Raw genomic sequence first — 22,432 nt, 5'->3', positions numbered from 1 at the left:
TAAAAAATATTAATTTAATGTTATAAGCAATGAAAATGTTTTCAGTGTTGTATGAATAACTTCAAAAAATTCAAAGTGGTGTACCTTTCCCACATTGTGGGGTCAAGGCTGGTTCCTTCTTGATCTTTTCAACAGTGAGATATAAAGCCTACATCTAACCATATTAGAACATCAACCAGATGAAACTTGAAGTAAAAATACATTTTTGTAGTTTTGTATTTTTACTTCTATCCAAGTCATTGTAAAAATAGATAAGACTTCTATTTTAAATAATAAAGATTAGAGACATTACAATAAAATTACTTTATTCAGAGGTAAACATACATTGCCAAAACTTCATCAAAGGACAGTTTGGAGATACAGATGTACATGTATGTGGAGGATATATACTAGAAAGCAAGGCAGATTGTATGATATATAGTCTATTCACCACCGACTGTATATAATTCTCAGATTCGAAATCAAGCTGATGTACCTAGCAAGTCACACTTGTTACAAGCAGTGCGACCTTGATGTGTGACTTTGGTTAACACTGCTACATAAATACACCACTGACTGGCATTGTTTGGGGACAGTACGAATTTCTAAGACACTGGCTGAATTTTACAAAGGGGTCCTGAAACTTGATGACTACAGATTAGCAAATCTTTACACACTATGTGTAGTAACAGGGACAAGTGGGTCTCCATTGCTAATGACTAAAGAGACAAAAAGGTTCCTTGCCCTTTGGGGACTGAGTAGAACAAGTAACCTTGACTTCCGTTTCTTGTTTCTTGTCTAAATATTTAGCATGTGCTACATACCTATGTGTGGAAATCAAAAGGAACATAGCCAAAGGAGACTGATGAGATTGCGTTTCTGCCAGACAACTGTTTTCCAAACCCACAAATCCATCCAGCTCCTGACTCTTCCTGTGAGTGGCCATCATCTATTAATGCAAGACAGCTTAGCCTGGTTACGTCTTCAAAGCTTTCTTTCAGAACTTCAGACAATATCTACAGTCTGTTGAATGCATTTTCTGCTTAGACCCTGAGGCAGGGGTGAATGGTCCTTTGGTCGTGAGCCATTTAGTCAGATGCTGCCCTGGCTTCTGTCAGAGCATTACAAGGCCAGCATGCTTCAAACCTGTCTGTCACTCCACCTCAAAACAAGACGCAGGCTTTTTGGCGGATGAGCTCATGTTATCTGAGGGGCGGTAGGAGAGCGTGCTCATTTTCGTAGACAGGCTTGAGTGGGACTTGGCCTTTGGGGGAATATATTTCAGAAGCTGGAGGAAATACTTTTTAAATTTTTTCCCCAGAAAGCCGTAAAACAGAGGGTTCAGGCAATTGTTAAAATACGCTATGCAGATGGTGATGGGCATGGCAGTGTCCACGATGTCGGCAATTTTACAGTCATGGATGACGCCCAGCTGAATTAGCACATCCAGGAAAGTGAATATTTGGTGGGGAACCCAGGAAAAGAAGAAGAAAAGCACAATCGCCATAATTATCCTAAAGATGTCATCATTTCTTGGCTTGTTCTTCTGAATTTCATAAGCCTTCTTCAGAGCTTTCCAAATGAGAGTATAGCTGGTGAGAATGATAAGAAAAGGGAACAGGAAGCCCAGGATGTTCTTGGTAAGGCCCAGCCCTATGGGGAGCGTTGAATTCCGAGACTCATAATGAAAAGCGCAAACAGTGATATTGGTGTTCTCGATGAAATACACATTTCGGTGGATGACGGCTGGCAAACTGGCCAAGCCAGCCATCAGCCAGATGATGATGCAGGTGACTTTGGCCACCAGCATCGTGCGGCGAAGACGAGACTTCATCGGGTGGACAATGGCCAGGTAGCGATCGATGCTGAGACACGTGAGCAGGAACACACTGGCGTAGAGGTTGAAACTGACGCTGGCGGAAGCGATCTTACATAGGTGATTGCCGAAGGGCCAGCGGTACTCCATCGCAGTATAGACAGCCCACAGTGGCAAAGTCAGCAAAAAGCATAAGTCAGCCAGGGCGAGATTTAGAAGAAAGACGCTGGCCACAGTCTTCAGCTTCATGTAAAAGTAAATGACAATCACCACCAAGCTGTTTCCAAATATTCCCACCACAAAGATGATGCTGTAGAGAGTAGGAATCATGACGAATATGTAACTGTGCCTGCCAGCCTTGGGGCAGTCATCTTGAATTCTTTTGATACCATCTTCCGTAGAAGAGTTAAGGGCCATTTTGCTTTTCTGGGTTGATTTGGTCTCAGATAATATTCAAAAGGCACCTAACCTAGAAGAAACAAAAATCCAAAGAACATAAAAAGTTACAAGTTTTAAGTTACAGTTGTAAATAAGCAAATTTCATTCTCAACCACAAATCTTGTAGTTCTACATTACTCTTTGGAAATAAACATTAGATCGTATTTTCTGAAGAAGCCTCATGAACTGATGAAATCTACAATGGCCCACTTTTCTAGAACGTATGCCTCCGTGGTGTTAAGTGGCCAATCAGCAAGCTTGAAGATCATAGCATGATGGACCCCTTCCTTTATAAATTGTAATCAACCCTGTGATTCTTAGTACAGGTTGTCAACCTGACAGGATGTGGAGGCACCAAAGTAAGTGATCAGCCTCTGGGTATGTCTGAGGGATGGTCTAGACTAAGTTCATTGAGGGGAGGAGATTGTTGTATTGTTGTGGGCTCTGTTCCATGACTTGGTGTCCAAGACTGCATAAAAGAAAAAGCTTGCTTAACAATGTGGATGCAGTGTAACAGCTGCCTTTTGTCCTGCCTCCACAGCCGTGCCTCCCTCCTCAGAGCAGCCTGTTTTCTCAAACTCAAGTCCTTTTTCCTTAACCTGTTCTTCTCAGGTCTTGTGTCAAAGCAACAAGTTCGGTAGCTGATATAGGTCCCACCTCCTTGTAATAAGGTAAGGAGACTATATCACAAGTGGCCCTTCTTGGAACTTGAAGTGCCTGTCAAAGAGGTGTATCTGTCAAAAAGGTGAAGATGGGGGAGTGGGGCAAAACAGCTACCTCTCCTGAAGTTTATAACAGAGTATGAAAAGGAGGAAGGTAGGTACACAGGTTCTGTATGAGGTCCATTAAGGGAACTCTATTGCTGCCTGAGAAAGCAGGGCTATTTGATAATTTTTTTATTTTTTATTTTTCTTACATTCTTTATTATACTTGCTTTCTTCAGTCAAAAAATTAGGAACTGAGTCACATACTCTGAGAAGAGATCTGACTTTCTAAACTGTCCAAAAGACGGTGAGACCATAGAAACATACTGTTGTCCCCTACTGTGACAGTTAGTCTAAATGGAGTGTGCAATATAGCTCAGATGGTAAAATGCTTGCCTTGCAAACACAAAGATTTGAGTGTGGATCCTCAGAGCCATGCCTTTAATCCCAGTGATGGCAAGATGGGAGGGAAAGACTGGTAGATCCCTGGAAACTTGCAGGCCAGCTAGTGTGGCCTGTGTAGCAAAATTCTAAGACATTGAAAGATCCTGTCTCAAAAAGTAGAGGATGCTTGAGGCCTGATGCCCCCAAATTGTCCTCTGACATCCACATATGTACTCTGCTGGCACGCACCCTCTCCACACATATGTATGCTCCACTGGTGTGCACACACACATGCAAACACACACAGAGACAGAGAGACACAGGCAGAGCCAGACAAAGAGGGAGAGAAAGAGAGAGAGGGAGAGAAAGAGAGAGAGAGAGAGAGAGAGAGAGAATCCAATGGCCAGTTGGTCACCTGGATAGGAAACCATCCCTCAAAAAAACCTATGTGCCCTGAAACTTATTACACACACATATACGCATGTTAATAAGACGGGAGAAATTACTATCTCATTGAAATATGTACTTATACATCCCAGGATCCCCTCTTAGATGTAGTCATTTAGGAACCTCACGTGTAAGTCTGTTGCTTTCTGAATTCTAAGTTATAACATTTTCTCTCTTCTTTCCCTTTTCTGATGTTGTCCAGCATCCCAATCCTGCTTGCCCTGACACTCTGGACATTCTTTCTCTCTGAAGTCCCCCAGAGTGGAGGACAGTCTCTAGATCTTTATTGCTGAACCTGCCTGCTTCTTTGACTGTAACTTTTTTATTGGATACTGTAACCCTCCTGGTTTAAGACCTGCCTCTGATAGCCACACCTCTCTGTCCATCTCCTGCTATTCGCCACGCCTCCAACCTGGTTCCAGTTTCATTCAAAAGCTCCACCCCCACAGAGTAACAAGGAAGTCGCTGATTGGACTATTCACACTGATGTATTTTGGGGGAGTGGATTTTGCCCCAGGTATTTTACCTGTTGGGATATTGGAGGAACAAAGGATTCATTATAAAAGAACCAAGATGGCTGGACAGTAAAGTCTGCTGTCTAATTTTTACCCTTCCACATGGGTAGGTATTTCTGTGGTCACTCCTATCTCCTATCTCTTCCTATTTCTAACTCCTATTTCCAGAAGAACCCTTTCTTTAACATTGGCGCTGGTAGCCAACAGGATACTTTATTTATTTACATTTCAAATGTTATCCCTTTTCCTGATTTCCCCTCCACATACCCCCTATCCTACCCCCAACTTCTCCAGCTCCTATGATGGTGCTCCCCCACCCACTCACCCACTCCCTCCACCCCGCTCTGGCATTCCCCTACACTGGGGCATCAAGCCTTCAGAGGTCCAAGGGCCTCTCCTCCCACTGATGCCAGATTGCCATGCACACTTTGCGTGACGGCGGTATTTGAGGCATAAAGTTCAAGGAAAGTCAGTCTCCTGCCTCTGCATTTTCGCCTGGCACCCCAAACTCAGAGGTAGCCCAGATATGTCCTCGTACTTGTGTGCTAGGGGCCCACCAAGATATCATTTCTTAACAGCTAGAACAAGAAAATTTGGATATTGCTCTCTGACCTTCACCAATGTTCCAACATCCTAGTCAAACCCTGGCTTGGAATGTTAAGCCATCCAAACTAATTGCCTCCAGCGTTGTGGGTAGGGCATTAAACCCTGGCTTGGAATGTTAAGCCATTCTAACTAATTGCCTTCAGCTTTGTGGGTAGGGAATTAAAGCTTTCAGAAAGAGAGACTGCATTGAGCATTCTAGATTGAGCATTGAGCAGCAGCCAGTCTGCATTCAGCATTCGAGAGTCGGCATTCAGCATTCGGATTTGCTCGCACTCGGACTAGAACCAGAACTTAGATGAACTAGGGCTTAGATTCATGCAGTCTGTAGCCCCCTGGGCCCAGAGCGCTTGGGCCTGGGTGTGGGAGTGGGGGTGCAGCACCAGTTGAGATTTGAGAGAGTGAGCATTTGAGTGAGCATTCAACATTGAGCACTAGAGATTCGAGCCTCTACCCTCCTGGCTAGTGCACCCACAGCCCCCACACCGCCCCCCCCGGACTCTGGCCAGGACTATGTAGCCTGAACATACTCAGAGCCTGGGGGTGCTGCACCAGTCCAGAGGAGATGGCTGATGTTTTAGACCTAGTGTGTTTTAGGTGGCCTCAGATGTACCTCGACTACTGAGCTGCCAGATTTTTCATTTTTCTCTTTTGCAATGATTGTAAAAGCCTCATGTCATTTTTGAGAAATACACTCAGACCTTACACCACTCGTGTCAAGTTTGTTTGTCAAAGCCGAATTCCGTGCACACCTGGCCAGAACCCATCATCCCGCGGAACAAGGGACCCCATAAGAAACCCTAGTCCGTGGCACCAGATAAGGCCATCCTCTGCTGCATATGTAGCTGGAGCCATGTGTCCCTCCATGTGTACTCTTTGGTTGGTGGTTTAGTCCCTGGGAGCTCTGGGTGACTCTTAACTTTTAAAACCACAACTTTCATACTTCTTAGCTAGTCCTTCCTGCCAGAAGCTTCCACGATCTCTAACAAGCTTCTAGCTCGTCTGCCCAGTTGTTTTTTCTCAAACCATAAGAAAACTGTTCTCATTTCCTTCTGAGTCCATTTTCTTTTTTTTTTTTAATTCTATGCCAGTTTCTTTATTTTATTTTATTATTTTTATTAGACATTTTCTTTATTTACATGTCATATGATATCTCCTTTCCCAGTTTCCCTTCCAAAAAAAAAGAAAAAGAAGAAAAAAATGAAAACAAAACAAACAAACAAACAAAAAACCCTGTTCCCTTCCCACTCCCCTTGCTCACCAATCTACCCTCTCCTGCTTCCTGGCCCTGGCATTCCCCTATACTGGGGATAGAACCTTCACAGGACCAAGGGCCTCTCCTCACATTGGTGACCAACTTGGTCATCCTCTGCTACATATGGCGCTGAAGCCATTAGTCCCACCATGTGTACTCTTTGGTTGGTGGTTTAGTCCCTGGGAGCTCTGAGGGTACTAGTTAGTTCATATTGTTCTTCCTAAGAGGCTGCAAACCCTTCAGCTCCTTGGGTCCTTTCTCTAGTTCCTTCATTGGGGACCCTGTACTCAGTCCAATGGATGGCTGTGAGCCTCTACTTCTGTATTAGTCAGGAACTGTCAGAGCCTCTCCGGAGACAGCTATATCAGGCTCTTGTCAGCCAGCACTTGCTGGCATTCACAATAGTGTCTGGATTTGATGACTGAATATAGGAAGGATTCCCAGGTGGAGCAGTCTCTGGATTGTCCTTCAATTTCTCTTAAGAAATTGAATTAAATTAAAAAAATTTCTCTTAAGAAATTGAATTAAATTTAAAAAATTAAATTAAGAGTAAGAACCCCTTAAAAAAGACCATATATGTATTCCCCGTTACAGTGGGAAGAAATGGAAGTGTGGTCCTATTTGAGTGTGTCTGCAGGTAAAACAAACAAACAAACAAAACAAATTGGAAATAAAAACTAAATTCCAGAAAATACTAAGTCAAAAAAATGAAATTAAGTTCTCAGAGTAACTTGAAAGTTGTTTCCAATATGATCTAATTAATTAATCTTTAACCTCGCAGGCTTGACACATCTGTATCCTAGTCACTAAACAGTTTATTTCACTTCATCATCTTTACTTGGCAATAGAAATTATTAGTATCCTCCCTTACTAACAGTCAGAATAGCCATCCTTTGATTTTCATATCTGTAGATGTAAGATAGGGTAGGAAGGAACGCTCAGTGTGACCATCAGGTGAGGGAGGAGCAGGGCAGAGGATGAAATCTGGAAGGCTTTGCTGCAAAGCTGCAAGAGTAGTATTCAGGGATGATCTATTGGCAAAGAGGAAGAGGGAGCACGCGCAGCACCTCTGCTCCTAGATCTGGCTGAAGCCACTGGAACAGGCAGAAGCTCTCCAGAGACATGCCAGAGTCTGAAGGTGACCTGTGGCTCTGTAAAAAATGAGATGCACAGCCCAGTGGAGACAAAACCAGGGAGACATACGATGCTTGGAGTTGTACTTAGAGCTACATAGAACAAGGAGCATGGTAAGGAAAGCACAGCTATGTCCACGAACCTACATGCCCATGAGCCATCTAACATACAAGCCCCCATCCTCTTCACAGCATGGCCACTGGTCTTCCAAACTCTTTCCCTGCCCCCATCACTTGTCCTTTGAAAATAGAACCACCCAATACCATCTCACACTGAGTTTGATACTGTCCGTGTGTCTCTGCCCGATTCTTTGTTTAGGGACACACACAGGAGCCCATGCAGAAGTGGCATCCACACACCAATATCCTCCGAGGTCACTGGGCTCAGGGTTCTGTCTTGGCTCTTCGCCATATGTAGGCTGAAACTGTCTGTGCTCTAATGTTCAACAGTCTTGATGTCAGTTTCTACTAGATCATCCAGAGCTTAACTGAGGTTAACCGTTTATGCCATCAAGAATGGAGATGCAGAAGGAGGCGAGGTTTACCAACAAGACTTGTCTTTATAAGGTGCTGGAGCTAGACGTGATTCTTTTGGGGTTTTAGGAATAACCAGGTGCTTGGGAGGAAATTCCCTAAAGATTCCTGCAACTGTGCCTTCCTAGGTTTTATATAGTCACTCAAGCTGTTCAATTATATGATTCTGAAAATTTATAAGATCCTGAAATTTATATAAAGACTTCTATGAGTCCATCAGAGAATTTTGGAGTAGGAAATGGGAGGGGGGAGGAGAGAGAAAGAAAGAGGAGAAAGAAAGGGGGGAGGATGAATAGGAGACAGGAAAGATTCATATTGTTCTGTAGTTTTTTCCTCTAGGCATTAAGTAATCATCTCATAAGTCTTGGTGCAGAGAGACCTTTGCCCTGGTAACCAAGGCAAAGAACTAAGCAGAACAATACAGTGATAGCAAGACTTTATCACAGCTATGGTGCTAATATTCCATGATAGAAAAAGAAAAGGATCCAAGAGCCCTGATCAGATACTCTGCTTTCTCCTGCCCATCACAGGGTGTGGCTTCGGGGGATTCTTGAGTATAAAAGTGGCAGTCAATGGAAGTGGAACTTCAAGGTACAGCTGCATGACGTCTTCACTCCCCTGGCCATGGTGCCTTGATGCATTTGTGTCACCCCTGCTCCAGTCAGTAAGCCATCAGCCAGACTCCATGCCCAATTACCACAAGTAGATAATCTTTATATTTATTTTTTTCTCAGGAAAAAAAAAAAATCAAAGGCAGATGTTTAAGTGACCTTTTTTTTTTAACCCTTCCCTCTCTAGGTGAAGTTACTGTTCCTAACTGAGTGATTAGTTTGTTTCCAGCCCCATTATTGTTATGGTATCCCTGATTAGGGCTTAGTAGGGGACTATTAGGGAAAGCTGTTTCTCTGGATTAGGTGGTGACCTTAAATTCCAAGCAATCCCAAAACAAACACCACCACCACCACCACCCCTGCCACTGACGCAGTGGGCGGGTCAGTCACCTGGTTAAGTCAAGAAAGCAGGACCACCCCTAGAAAGGAGATCCACTAGAAGCTTAAAGAGACATTTAACTCTTGAATGAGAGGAGGTTAAGTTTTCTTCCCAGGATTCCTGCCTTCTGGGGCAGGCCCTGAGTTCTCTTGGGGTCTATCTTTTTAGTCCTGACTCCAATAGGCATACCTTTGCCTTTTCCTGCTCTTCTGCCTCTCTTGTGGGTGCTAGCCAGAACTCAAGTAGACTTTACCTAGTGCCCTGGACTTTTGCACTCTTTGAAGTCTCCTCCTCCCACTTTTACTATGGCACTTCTTGTCTGTCACTTCTGATGACCTAAATGCTCATCAAATAGCATGGCTGGCTTCTTTTTCAACTCCTGTAACTGGCCTATCTGGTAGGAATGAACATATTCTAAAGAAATATTGTATGCTACTCTCTTTGGCTACAAGACTATTGCAAGAAAAAAAAATGAAGTTAAAGAAATTACAATTTCTCCCAGGTATTTCCTGCTATGAGAGGAAGTAGCTGAAGGCCTGAAGGCAACCTGTGTCCTGGAGAAAGACTTCCCTCACTAGGAAGACTTGAGGCTAAGATAGCAATGGGCACGGGACCACACCCTGGCATATACCTATTTCTTGTTTTCCATTAAATTCCACCCTCAGGTCAGTATCCTGAAGATGGACTCCGGAAGGTCACTGGATCTCTTTTTCCCTGTAGCCACATTGAATGAATCCATTTTCTGCCTTTAGTTTGGCTCCTTTAATTGACTTATTGGGGATAAACAGCAGAATTTCACTTGCTGAGCATAAGCCATGACCCCTTAAATCCAGTAACCATTGTGAGAAATGTGGGGTTTTGTTGTTTTACTTTTCTATTAAAGATGGCTAGCCCACCAAGGGCTAGTATTGTATGTTAACCTCTCTGAGCTTGAGAAACTCTTACATAGTTGTCTGTTTGCCCAAATCCTGGGTGCCAGGCATTCCTGAGACTTGACTCTATCACACCCTTCCCCTTTGCTCCAATTCTGAATTATCCAATTGTGTCAGTTTATTAGGTCAAGCTCCCACCAAGGGGGTGACAAACAGTCACCACCCTGTGACAGAATAAACACTATGAGAACTACCCCCACCTTTGTGTTCTCACCCACTTGGTTTGGATTGTTAAAACCTTTTTCAAAAGTAAATTGCCTTGCCAAGTTACATTCTCTTTGTTTCTGTGTTCCTTTGTCCAACACTAGGGATATAGGACTATTCTTTTCCAACACAACCCCACCTGTGAATCCATCATAAACTCTTCCCATGTCATCTGGGAACTTTAGTTCTTTCAGTTCTCAGAGCAAGAACCCAGAAGCCACTGGCTCAAGGCAGCTTTTGGTGGCCATCAAATTTCCAGGCCACTAGGCTCCAAGAAAGACTCCTTTGTCCTAAAAAGATGTCCCAACATTCCTACATCATTTCCTTGTCCCTCTCACTCAGCCTATGCACCCTGAACCCTTTCCTTCTACCACTTGCAGAGACATTAGAATCCACACACATTGTCCGCCCTGCATGCCCCATGCTCTGTGAAGCTTTCCCAACCTCTCTACATAGCTTTGGAACGTTGGCTATAGCTCTTGACACTTTAATCATCTTGACATATTTGTTTTCCCCACTGGTCTGCCAGCTGCTGGAGGAGAGGTCTGTTCTGAATCATCTTGTTTACTACTGTAAGCCCTGCAATAGTCCGGGGGTGGGGGGGCAGATGATAAACGTCTCTTCAATGAGAGAGCGTGCTATCAGGGAACACAGAGTCCCCTCTGAAGGGTCTTACTCCCAAATTTAAAAACAGACCCAGCAGGAACCTAGAGGGCAATTTTATTAGAGTATGGGAGAAAAACAACCATCCACACACAAGCTAGGGACCTTGGAAGCTTCTGGAAGCCAGAAGCCAGAAAGATGAGGATAGAAAGCCATGTTTTTTGGGCTAGAGTCAAACAAGCAAGCAGGATCAGCATGGAAACATGCAGAGAGCTTCCTGGGGTAAAGGGTATCGGAGAAATGGCAGAGCAAGCATCTTAAGATTGTCACTAGTGTCTGAAACAGGGAGCCAGAAAGAGGAAAATGGAAAGAGTTTGTGTTCAGTGCAAGAACTCAGAGTTTAGGGCAGGTTTAACACAAAGTCTGTACCCACAAGGGAGGGGTTTCTGAGCTACTTATCTCATTATGAGGATAATTTCTCCACTCATCTTAGTGTGTCTTCAGATGTATTCTGTTTCTTTGAAATTCTGGAAAGGACAGATCTTTGTTTTCTGGTCCAGTCTATTTGGTACTCTCTGTGTTTGTTCTCTCTCTCTCTCTCTCTCTCTCTCTCTCTCTCTCTCTTCCTTCCATTCCAGCATTGCCCCCCCACCCTAGGTCTCCCCTTCCACAATTCCTCATCCCATTCCTCCTCCCCTTGTCTCTTCCTACAAGCATCCCCCTTTCCCGGGGTCTCAAGTCTCTCCAGGATTAGGTGCATCTTCTCCCACTGAGGCTAGACCAGGCAGTCCTCTGCTACATATGTGCCTGGGGCCCTGGTTACTCAGACCAGCCTGTGTATGCTCCCTGGTTGGTGACTCAGTCTCTGGGAGCTCCCTGGGGTCTGAGACTGCTGGTCTTCCTATGGGGCTGCTCTCCCCTTTAACTTCTTCAGTCCTTCCCCTAATTCAAATGTGAGGGTTCCCAACTTTAGTCCAATGGTTGGGTGTAAGTATCTGCATCTGTCTCAGTCAGCTGCTGGGAGGGCCTCTCAGAGAACAGCCATGCCAGGCTCCTGTCTGTAAGCACATCATAGCATAGGTAATAGTATCAGGCTTTGGTGCCCACCTACACAATGAGATGGATCCCAGGTTGAGCCTGTCATTGGACCACCTTTCCTTCTGTATCTTCTCTGTTTTTTGTCCCTGCAGTTAGTTCTCTTAGACAGTAACAATGCTTCTTCTTCTTCTTCTTCTTCTTCTTCTTCTTCTTCTTCTTCTTCTTCTTCTTCTTCTTCTTCTTCTTCTTCTTCTTCTTCTTCTTCTCCTTCTCCTCCTTCTCCTCCTCCTCCTCCTCCTCCTCCTCCTCCTCCTCCTCCTCCTTTTCCTTCCTTCCTTCTTCTTCTTTTTCGAGACAGGATTTCTCTGTATAGCCCTGGCTGTCCTGGAACTCTGTAGACCAGGCTGGCCTCAAACTCAGAAATCCGCCTGCCTCTGCCTCGCAAGTGCTGGGATTAAAGGCGTGCGCCACCACCGCCCAGCTAACAATGCTTCTTGTACCTTCATTGACATCTCCTGGTTTTTTACGTTAGGGAATGTTTCCTCTATGAGGTGTTTTGTTTTGTTTTTTTGTGGGTTTGATCTGTATTTCTTCTTTCTCCATTCCTATTATTCTTAGATTTGCTCTGTTCACTGTGTTTCAGCTTTCTTGGTTTTGCCTGGGTTTTTTCAGAGTTCTCATTTTCCTTGACCAAGGCATCCATTTCGTCCACCGTGTCTTCAATGCCTGAGATCTCTCTTCCACTTCTTGCACACTGTTGCCGGGGCTTACCTATAAGGTTTTTGCATCACTTTCTCAATTTTTCATTTCCAGTTTTACCTCACTTTGGGTTTTTATTTAGCAATTCTATTTCTCCGTTCATATTTCAAGCTGTTTTCTTCCATTCATCCCACTATTTGTATGTTCATAGATTTCATTAATGTATTTATTCACATCTTCTTTAAGGTCCTTGAACATATTCATAAAGACTACTTTTTTTTGGCTGGTGTCTAGAGCAGGGATGATTTGGTTCCGTGGTTTCTGTTGGAATCTCTGGATGTTAGGGAAGTGCGGTAGCTATGGGTTGCCTGGTAAGAAGTGCTTCTTGAGTCCTTGCAAGGTGTGGGCTCTGGGAGTACCAAGTAGACCGTGTTTCTAGGTATCTCAGGATGACACAAAAGAATGGGGACAAGTTAGAAGAGGGAACTGAGAGTTTCCATAGGAACGAGGAAAGTTGGGTCCACTGCAAGGTTTGGCAGAGTCTCCAGGAACACTGGCAGAGTGGGAGGACTGGTCCCTGCAAGCAGTCTGCTGCAGGGCTGGGGAGGAGACTAGGGAATTTGCAGTAGAGGACAAGAGGGAGAGTGGGGACCACCTTACTGATTTCTAGACCAGTATGGCCACTGAGTTTCTAGGTAGACAGGGTTCCCAGCTATTGGTGGTTGACACAGAGGAGCCAGAATGGGCTAGAAGGAGGTGCTGAGAGGGTCCACATGGGGGGGCGGGAGGGAGAGAGACAGAGAGAGAGACAGAGAGAGAGACAGAGAGAGAGAGAGAGGAAGAGAGAGAGAGAGAGAGAGAGAGAGAGAGAGAGAGAGAGAGAGAGAGAGAGCAGCAAGTGGTCTGCCTCAAGGTTGGGAATGAGACTTAGGAAATTGCAGTGGAGGACAAAAGAGTTTGGATCACCTTCCTGATTCCCAGGCTGGCATGGCCAGTGGGTTCCCAGGTAGAGAGTGCCACCAGGTATTGGTGGCTGGCACAAAGGAATGGGAATGGACTAGAAGGGGGTACTGGGAGAGCCCACAGGAAGGACACAGCTAGAACCACCAGTGGCTGGCCAGAGTCCCCAGGGAGTGAAGTCCTGGAACAGACAGATTTTTGAGGGATGTCTTCCTGTCCAGATAATGAGATAGGCTCATTTTGTATTAACTCTTAAAGGAGGAATGGTGATGTTCTTGCAGGGTCTTTTGGACGGCTTAGAAAGTCATGAGTCTCCACCCAGGGCCAGAGCTACACCCTCCAGCCATTCTTGAGACCGAATTAAATAGCGAATTATAAAGAATTCAAGAAAACTTTAGAAGCTAAATCTGTGAGATAGTTATGCTTACTCTGAGAGAATAGCTTTCACCAAAAAGGGCTTCCCTGAACCTGCTACCTTCTTCCTGTTCATGTGCCATTTTAAATCTTCAAGATAGGGGGCAGCTGTGCTGTCCCCTTCGAGAATGGCATTTCAGATTCTAAGGAGGGTCCTTTGTGATATTGTTCCCTTCCTTTAAACCAGTGTGTTACAGGGACATGTAAGATAGGACCAAAGAGGTTGTAATGGAGGCGTCCACCCTCCTCCATGACTCTAAGTCTGGCAATACCACATGGATAGCTTGACAGCGGGAGGCTGAGTCTAGGCACTGACGGTGCTTTCTATCAGGCTCATGGAATCAATTCACCCTGTGCCTCTCTCACACAAAACACCCAAGTCCAAAACAGCCAGACTTGTGGACAAGAAAACAAGGCAGCCAGAAAGCCTCTAGACATGGCCTGAGGGGACAATAGACAGTTAAAAGAAGGATTAATATGTGCGAGCTAGGGCTCAGCTTTGGGGGAGGTCTGTTGCTTTTCTTTTTTTTTTCCCAGAAGGACTTCCTTATGCTTTATTGACTTTTCCACTAATCTTATTGTGGTTTTTGAACTTATGCCTGGGTAGCAGTATAATTTCTGGATAATTCTTTATGAAAGTTAATTACTGCATAAAAATTGTTTTGGCTAGCAGTCATTGATGTCTTAATGAGGATTAATCAGTTTATCTTTTTGCTCTTGCACAGTGTTGCAATATAATCCTAGCTGTCAGGAGGCAGAGGTGGGAGGATAGAGAGTTCAAGGCCTACCTCTGCTACATCCCTGGGGGCCAGCCTGGGGTACATGAGAGTGTCTTAAAGAAAAAAAAAGATGCGAAAAAACAGCAGGAAGGGATTTATTTAATGCATGAAAATCTCTGGGGAGCCCTAGCTGCCAGGGCAAGGAGGAAATGGTCCCCTCCTCCCTCTTGGCTCCCTTGACCCTACTTTGACATCACACAAATCAGTTGGTTCCATTAATCCTATGTTTGGAGTGTCTAAAATTGTACTGACTTGCCTGAAACCATCAACAGCATTCACATCAAAATGAACCAGGAATGAATTTGCATTCTAAAGGATCGATTTCCAAGCAGATTTTTCAAATCCAACTTTTTTGCAAGCAGAGGCCAGCCTCTCCTTCAGCTCCCGTGATTCGCACTGACTGACATTAAATATGTGAAAAGTTGTTCAGAGCAGTCAAGGGAGCATCCTCAGAAACAATACTGATGCATTTATAAGAGGCGAAACATAGCCTTGACACGACTAATTAGAAGAATAACATACAGAAGCATGTGTACAATGATTAAGACCAGCCAAAGTGAGAGTGGGTGGCCCTGATCCGGTATGTCTACAGAAAAAAAGTACAAGTTGAAAGTGAACCCTTGAACTGGGTTTGAAAACGCTCTCACATTAGATGATTGCTCCAGGCCCAAGCAGAAGTTCCATATCCAGATACTGAAACCTCCAAAGGAGGTTCTCCTTCAGAGGGCTGAACTGAAAAGATTACAAAGCCTAGATGAAGGCAAATTCCAAGAAAGAGCATGCACACATGGAACAGATAACGTTTCTAGAGGAGGACCCATAAAGCGTGGCGCAACTCCGTGGGGATTTTTGCAAACATTCAGAGTGCTTGAGGAAATTAAGAAAATGCGGCGTCCATACAATAGAAGCTTAAGAAACAAGTACAGGGCAGTTTTTAAAAAGAAGCCATCTGACTTCTTCCTTGAAGATAATTTTTGTCTACCCTTCACTTGCAATTCCTGGGTGAATATCTCCCCTCAGTAAAACCTTTTTTTTTTCTTCAAATATTGGTGCCTATAAATTAAGTATTAAGATCCCATCTCTGCTAAGTAATGACGGACTGGTATGTTTAAGTGGTAACAACAGCTTGTGAGCGCTTTCCCATTAGTATCATCTGCTGTGGTCTGACCTCATGCAAATGATCACAAGACAAGCAGCATTTTCAGTCCTGCTTATCAGTTATAAGCAACTGTGGTGATGGCAGCCTAATGTGCTGTCATTAGTAATTAGCTTTACTTAAAATAAGTCACCATTTTATCTCTGTTGATTGACCATCACCCTTCCTTCCCCATTTCTGCCTGTCTCCTCCCTCCAGTGTTGAAGTTTCAGGCATGTGCCCCATGGTCAGTATTACACAGGGTCTGGGTATACAAACTTAGGTCCTTATGCTTGGATGGCACTTTGATCACTGTGCCATCACCCTAACCCACAATTCAATTTTGATAAATGTCTTTAAGCTCCTCCTCTTTGCCCTTTATCCCAAACTTGACTGTTTATGTTATTATGTCTTTATTTCAAAGAGTAAAAAAGAAAATTAAAACAAATTGGGATGAAAGATATGTGATCAAGGGGGGCGGGAGAGATGATGGCTCATCGGTTAAGAGCACTGACTGCTTTTCCGGAGATCCTGAGTTCAAATCCCAGCAAACACATGATGGCTCACAACCATCTGTAATGAGATCAGATGCCCTCTTCTGGTGTACTTGAAAACAGCTACAGGGTACTTACATATAATAAATAAATAAATCTTTTTTTTAAAAAAAGATATGTGATCAAGACTAATTCACACACTAAAAATCTCTCATTGCTGTGATGGTATTAGCAGAAAATACTCTTTTTTTTTTTTTTAAATATGAAGAGTCATTTGAGAATTCCAAATGAGTTAGGGTAAAGGACCATGGAGACTGACTTGAAAGGAAGTATGACTGTGCACACATCCTTCTCCATTCCCAGACTCCTCATGACAGCGCCCTATTTCACCCAGTAGCATTATGCAAGGAAATGGGAAGGGCCTGTGAGGAGAACCAAAAAGCATAGATCCAGTTTTAGGTATCCAAGCTGGCAAATGGAATTTCATGATGATAATCATTACCAAAAACCAGGATCAAGGCCAGTGAGCAGCCACGCTGTCAACGGTGTTCCATTTGCCCTTTATCATGCATCAAAAATGGAAGCCTAAGAAACTGCTGCAGCCAGATGAGGAGCTGCTTATGAAATTCTGCCTGTCTTTCCCATATTCTGGACTGGGTGAACCACCTAGCCTGGCGCTAGCTATCTTCTAAAATGCGTCTTCCATCAGCTCGCAGGTATCTGAAATGTATCTCATTTGTGTAGACTGGATTATTCTTTTCCATGACACCACTGGAACTAGCTACCTACTAGAACAGGTAGTTCCACCATAAGAACACAGAGATTCGGGTGAGAGAGGCTCTTGGTGTATAGCCTAGGCTAGCCTCAAAATCATTATGTAGCAAGGACTATTTCAGCCTCCCTCCTCAGTGCTTGGATTACAGAAATGATTTACTTCTCATAGGTTCAGGGGTTAGGATTTTCGACTAATATATGACTCATTTTTTTTCCAGTTTTGAAACTGATGAGACAATACCCTTTGTGATGAATGATGCTAAGGTGGCAATCACATACTACTCTGACATACAATGCCACTGGCAACAGGAAATGAGAGGCTATGAGGCCCTAGCAGACCTGTCCAACCTGTGGCTTATGGGCTGTGTGAGGATAGCTATGAATGTAGTCAAGTACAAAACTGTAAACTAACTTAAAGCATGAGATTATTCTAAGAATTTGATCATATGGATCTTAAGAAAGAATGTTTTTATGTAGTGCTGCGAAGACCAACAGGCATGACTACCTCATGACTTGTCTTGGTGTTCTTAAATTTATGCTGTAGTGTAAGTAACTCACCACTTTCCCTACAAGCGAGTTGTAACAGAGAGATTGGGGTGCTAAACACAGTACTAGAAACAAAATAAACTAAAGCAAGAGCAAGGGGTACACTTGAGAGCAAGAAACTGAGAGACTGAAAAAATATGTGTGGATGGGGCAACAATCGCCAGCCTTGATAATTCCCCTTTAATTGTGCATAATTTTAAGATGCAAATATTACGCCATTGACAGTAGTTAAAACAATAATATATAGCTCATTCTACCTGCCATCATTTGCATCTCCACTGCCTTTGGACACTGGAATCCTTGCACTTTCTAATAAATAGCCTGTGACAAGAGGCATGGGAGTTGGTCTCAAAGGCAAAGCACTCTACCACTCAAAAACTAAAATGAGCTGCTGCTGTTGGTGACTTCGGCTTCCTGTGACAGCTTCATTTGCAATTAATGAGTAACCAGATGTCACATGTCAACTTGAAATCAAAATCCATTCCCAGGATTCCTGTACAGTCTGAACAGGAGTCAAAAGGGAACTCTTTCCAAGGGCAGGCCACACATCAATGCACCATTTTGCCTTCTGATGGGTCCTTCCTCTTCTAAATGTGAATAAAAGTCCTCTCTCTGGATTTGTGAAGGAGAAAGAGCCTGTCTATCTAGTACTGTGCCAGGGAGGTGGGAGGTGACACACAGTGCACCAGGGCATTCAGTGCCACACCACAACTGTCACCTTTTCCATTTACTCTCCCACTGTGGTTTCTCCCTTTCTTAGCCCGGCACCCAACTAGTGGTTTCTGCTTAAATTACCCACCAACAAAGCTATTCAACTCAGTCTCTCTCAGCGTCCGTGCTGCCCAAACTCCACTCCACGTATCCACAAGTTTATGGGCTTGCCCTGTCTCCATGAAGGGATGAGAGGCCCCCTTGCTCTTCCCTAAAGCCTCGCCCGCTCTCTGAACTCCAGCTTCCAACCACAAAACAACTGTGCTTACAGTGAAGCCCAACAGGGGAAACAGAATAGCACAATTTCAGATTCTTCTTGGGTCGGAAGAAACCAGTAAGCTGATTTGATAGAAATAGCTAAAATTTTCTAGTTTTTAAATGTTTTAATTTCTTTTTTTTTTTTTTCAGAGACGTGCCTGCCATAGAATACACATGGAAGCCAGAGAACAACTTACAGGGAATCTGTTCTCTCCTCCCACCATGTGGATAACAAGGACACAATTCAGGTCACCAGGCCTGATGGCAAACGTTATTCCCCAACAAACCACTTCACCAGCCCCACTTTCTAATCTTTACAAACAAAATATTTTTTGGCTAGTCTGTATAATTTTGTTTCTTCGCAGGGATCCGTTCCAGCTGAGTGTCCCAGCTATTTGGGATCATTTGTTTATTTTTCTCCTCCCCAATTAATTTTGATGCTTATCTCCTATACACTGGATGAAACTTAGAAATCAAATTAAGAGAGTGAAAGTGGCTACGTCCAAGCCTCCTCTTCGAGCAGTGTGGACACAGAACTTTGCACGGAGAGCCTGCCAAACATTTAAGTTTACTTCTGGAACATTGAGTACTCACTGGAGGCTAAGACAGCATCTTTTGACCTTCCAGTTCTTTGAACTTAAATAAAGGAAGACTTAGCGGCTTCGAGATGATTACAATATTAATGGGGGAAATGGCAAGCTAATTTGTCAACTATAGAAGTAGCACAAAGCTACACACACGTAGTGTCCAACTAGCTTATTTAATATACAGTGACTTGCTTGAGTCTGCACTTCTGGAATGGTATCTGATTCATAAGAAGGACTTCGATGGTGGCTAATGAGACTGACATTTATGACTGCTAACTGTTTACTATGCGCCGAGGACTGTGTCACCTGTTTGGATCTCTTCAAGAGTTGGCTGACAAGTACTTTTACTGTTTTTCAGACAAGGAAATGGCTTTGAGAGCATCCGGATGCTGTTGACCCTCTAGCTGTCATGTCCATCTCTGGAGTGCTGTTTACGGGCTTTGTTAAAATCCCGTGGTTATGGCACAGACCGGTGCTTGTTGATCAGGGCCACTGTGCCCTTTAAGGATACACTATGTGGACGTATTTCATTTTTTAAAACAGTGGGAGGAAGCCTACTGGGGTCTAGTGCATTGAGACCACTGAGAGTGCTAATTAATTTACAATGCAAGGGATGGGTCTCAGTACACAACTACCTGGGCAAGAAATCAACCATGCTGCAACTGGCAAGGGCTGGTCTGCCTCTTTTCTCCCCTCTCTCCCTTCCCTTCCCTTTCTGTCCTTCCCTTTGGTCTCATTTCCTTTTCTTTTCATTACATTTTTTTCTTTAAATTTGACAATTTGAAGCTTTTACCTTTAAAGCAATAAGTTAATTATATGCTGCCTTTATATACTCATAGATTTTACAAAAAGACACAATTCTGTTGAGTAACCTGTCAAAAGACTAAGCTGGTGTTGGGTGCAAGTTGGCTCTGAACTGGGACTTACCTAAACATCTAATCATGAGATCATTCTAGGAAATAACCTTTCCAAGTATTTTCTAGGCCTCAAGGATTCTGCACAAGCACACTGGAAGAGGTAGTCAAGGAGTCAGTGACAAGTGAGGCCTGTCCAAGTGGCCACCAGAGCTCCACTAGAGGCCACAAGCCACCTGCTCTGGAAATCAAAGTCTGCCCTCTGGTGGCATCACATCCATAGACACTGGGTGGACTTGAGGGCCACTGGGTACACTGTGCAGCCTTTAGCGTCTAAGCAGAGTTGGCAAATATTAGCATACGCATTCAGCTTTGTATTCATTCTAAGTTCCTCTCTGTAGGACAGAACATTAAATAGAAAGGCATGGAAAAGAATAAAGCAACTAGAGAAGCCCAGGAGAGAGGATGCACACAGTTTGGGGAACTATTACACTGACGAATGACATTCTATGGGAACTGCACAGCAAGAGTCCGGCCATTTAGCTTGATTTCCTGTTACTTGCATCCCGTAAGTAGAGTTGCTTTTCTAACCCGTCAGGACATAGAGTTCTCACAGCTAAGGAATATTTCTGAGGGGGGAAAAACTCTCTGAATACCAGTTATCAATAGACTCCTGTAAACAAAATTCTGTGGCCTCATTTTAATAGTTCATTGCCCTCAAACATTTCCTTCAAGTTTCTTATAGGCTAGTTTAAGAAGAAAAGCACCAGGAAGTTTGAAAGAACAGTTATATCAGAGGAAGTTTTACATCCACCCTACCCTATTAAGAACTCTGTTCTCTCTATACGCAAACACCAAGAAGTGCCTATCACAGATGCCTCTTCTGTACGCTGAATCTGAATAGGTAACATTTGAGGCATTTGAGGTCGAGATACGAAACTCCAGGATGTGGGAGATGAACACCCTCATTTGTGAAGTCTTTCCAGTTGGGAAAATATCAAAATGGCCTTTCTTAGACATTTGAGGTAAAACAAAAACAGGGCCCATAAAGGATGGAAAAAAACAGGCAATCAGATAGATGCACCCAGAATTAGGAATAAAAAAAGTACAGTGACTGTTGCTGAGTGAAAAAGCATCATAATTTAAGAGGTGGAAGCATGTGTTGACTGTAGGGCTAACAGGAATAAAACAGCAGAATGAGCAAGCACACGGGCCAAGACTTAGGGTGAGGGGTAAAACAGAAATGGAGGTAAATAGAGTAGATCAAATAAAAACGAGGTTAGTACATAGCTGGAATGGAAAAACCAATCTATAGGCCAAGCTCTATGTCCAACATGTAGAAATTTTGATTTGGTTGATGGTTAGAGTCTATTGACTAGAAACAAACCATCCTGAAAGCATTGGGCAGGGTTAAACTTCCCACTATATCTCTGAGTAACCATGTAACTGGGCAATTTACTCATCCTCTCTGGGCTTCAGGAGCCTTACGTTTTAAATGAAATTAAAATCAACTGTATACTTTTAACATGAAGGTTAAATCAAATGAAGGGGAAAATGGTTGTAATATGAACTACTCAACAAATTCTATCCATTTTTAAAGGCATTTTATTTTATGTTTCTGAGTGTTATATCTCTAAGTGTATATGTGTACCACACGAGTGTCTGTTGCCTGAAGTTGACAGAAGAGGTCATCAGAGCCATTGGAGCTGTAGTTGCAGACAGTTGTGAGCCACCATACAGATACTAGGAACCAAAGCCAGGTCTTCTGCAAGGGCAACCAGTGCTTTTTGACCACTGAGCCATCTCTCTAGCTACCATCAAATACTATCTATTGTTACTATCACTTTATGTGTATGTATATATACTCATTGTATGTATATATATTCATTGTGTATGTATAGATACTCACTGTAATGACACGCCATCCTATCATTTTCCTATATATTCCTATGTCCTTACACCTATACTAAATTATTCAATGGAAATTTACATTTCAAGTTCATTTCATCACATTCTTACGTATAAGGCAAGAAATTAAAATGATCCTAGAAGCCTTTTGAATGTCATATAATGTGATTATATAATGTTACTAACCCAATAAAGCCAAGTTAAAGACTCAATTATAAGAATAACATAACAATGAACATTTGAAGCACAGGTAATTAGAAGGTTACATTGAAGGAACAAAACCATCTCACTAAATAGCATGTACACTTTTGGTTGGCACATTATACCTGGACTAATTAAATGACAAAATGTCCTTTAGGGTCTGCAAAAGCTCAAGCCTGACCCAGTCCCAGTGCTGAGCTGGGGAAGCAGACTTGATCTCACACCACTAACCCGGAAGGTGTCTGTGTTTTTCCCTACTCCCTAAGGATAAATCCATTCTTGCCTATGGAGCCTCACTGGGTGTATTAACCATACTTCAGCATAGGCTTCCACTTCCAGGAGTAGTTGGCCAACACAAAACAAGCTCAATGGTGATTTTGTAGACTTTTTGCCTCATGTTGCTTTGTTTAGACTTTTTATTTGTCTTGTTTTATTGATCTCTGCATATTTTGTTTTGGGATTTCGTGTTTTTATGGGTCTTTGTGTTTCTTATTTTTGTTTGCTGTTTTGTTGGGTGTTTTTTTTTTTTTTTTTTTT

At 43.3% G+C, this 22,432-nt stretch overlaps 1 protein-coding gene across 1 annotated transcript in view; it reads right to left on the bottom strand.

The window, feature by feature from the left end:
• Positions 1-284: 284 nt before the first annotated feature.
• The window catches only part of LOC116082258 (type-1A angiotensin II receptor), a 48,858-nt gene continuing 26,710 nt past the window's right edge, over positions 285-22,432 (bottom strand). The window contains exon 3 of the mRNA XM_031359129.1: positions 285-2,264. Coding sequence (XP_031214989.1) covers positions 1,133-2,212 — 1,080 coding nt within the window. The 5' untranslated portion in view covers positions 2,213-2,264 and the 3' untranslated portion in view covers positions 285-1,132. The remainder of the gene's footprint in view (positions 2,265-22,432) is intronic.

Source organism: Mastomys coucha, unplaced genomic scaffold (assembly GCF_008632895.1).
Source record: "Mastomys coucha isolate ucsf_1 unplaced genomic scaffold, UCSF_Mcou_1 pScaffold7, whole genome shotgun sequence".
Taxonomy (NCBI): Eukaryota; Metazoa; Chordata; class Mammalia; order Rodentia; family Muridae; genus Mastomys; species Mastomys coucha.
The sequence above is the reverse complement of the archived record's forward strand: the minus strand, read 5'-3'. Positions and strand labels throughout refer to the sequence as shown.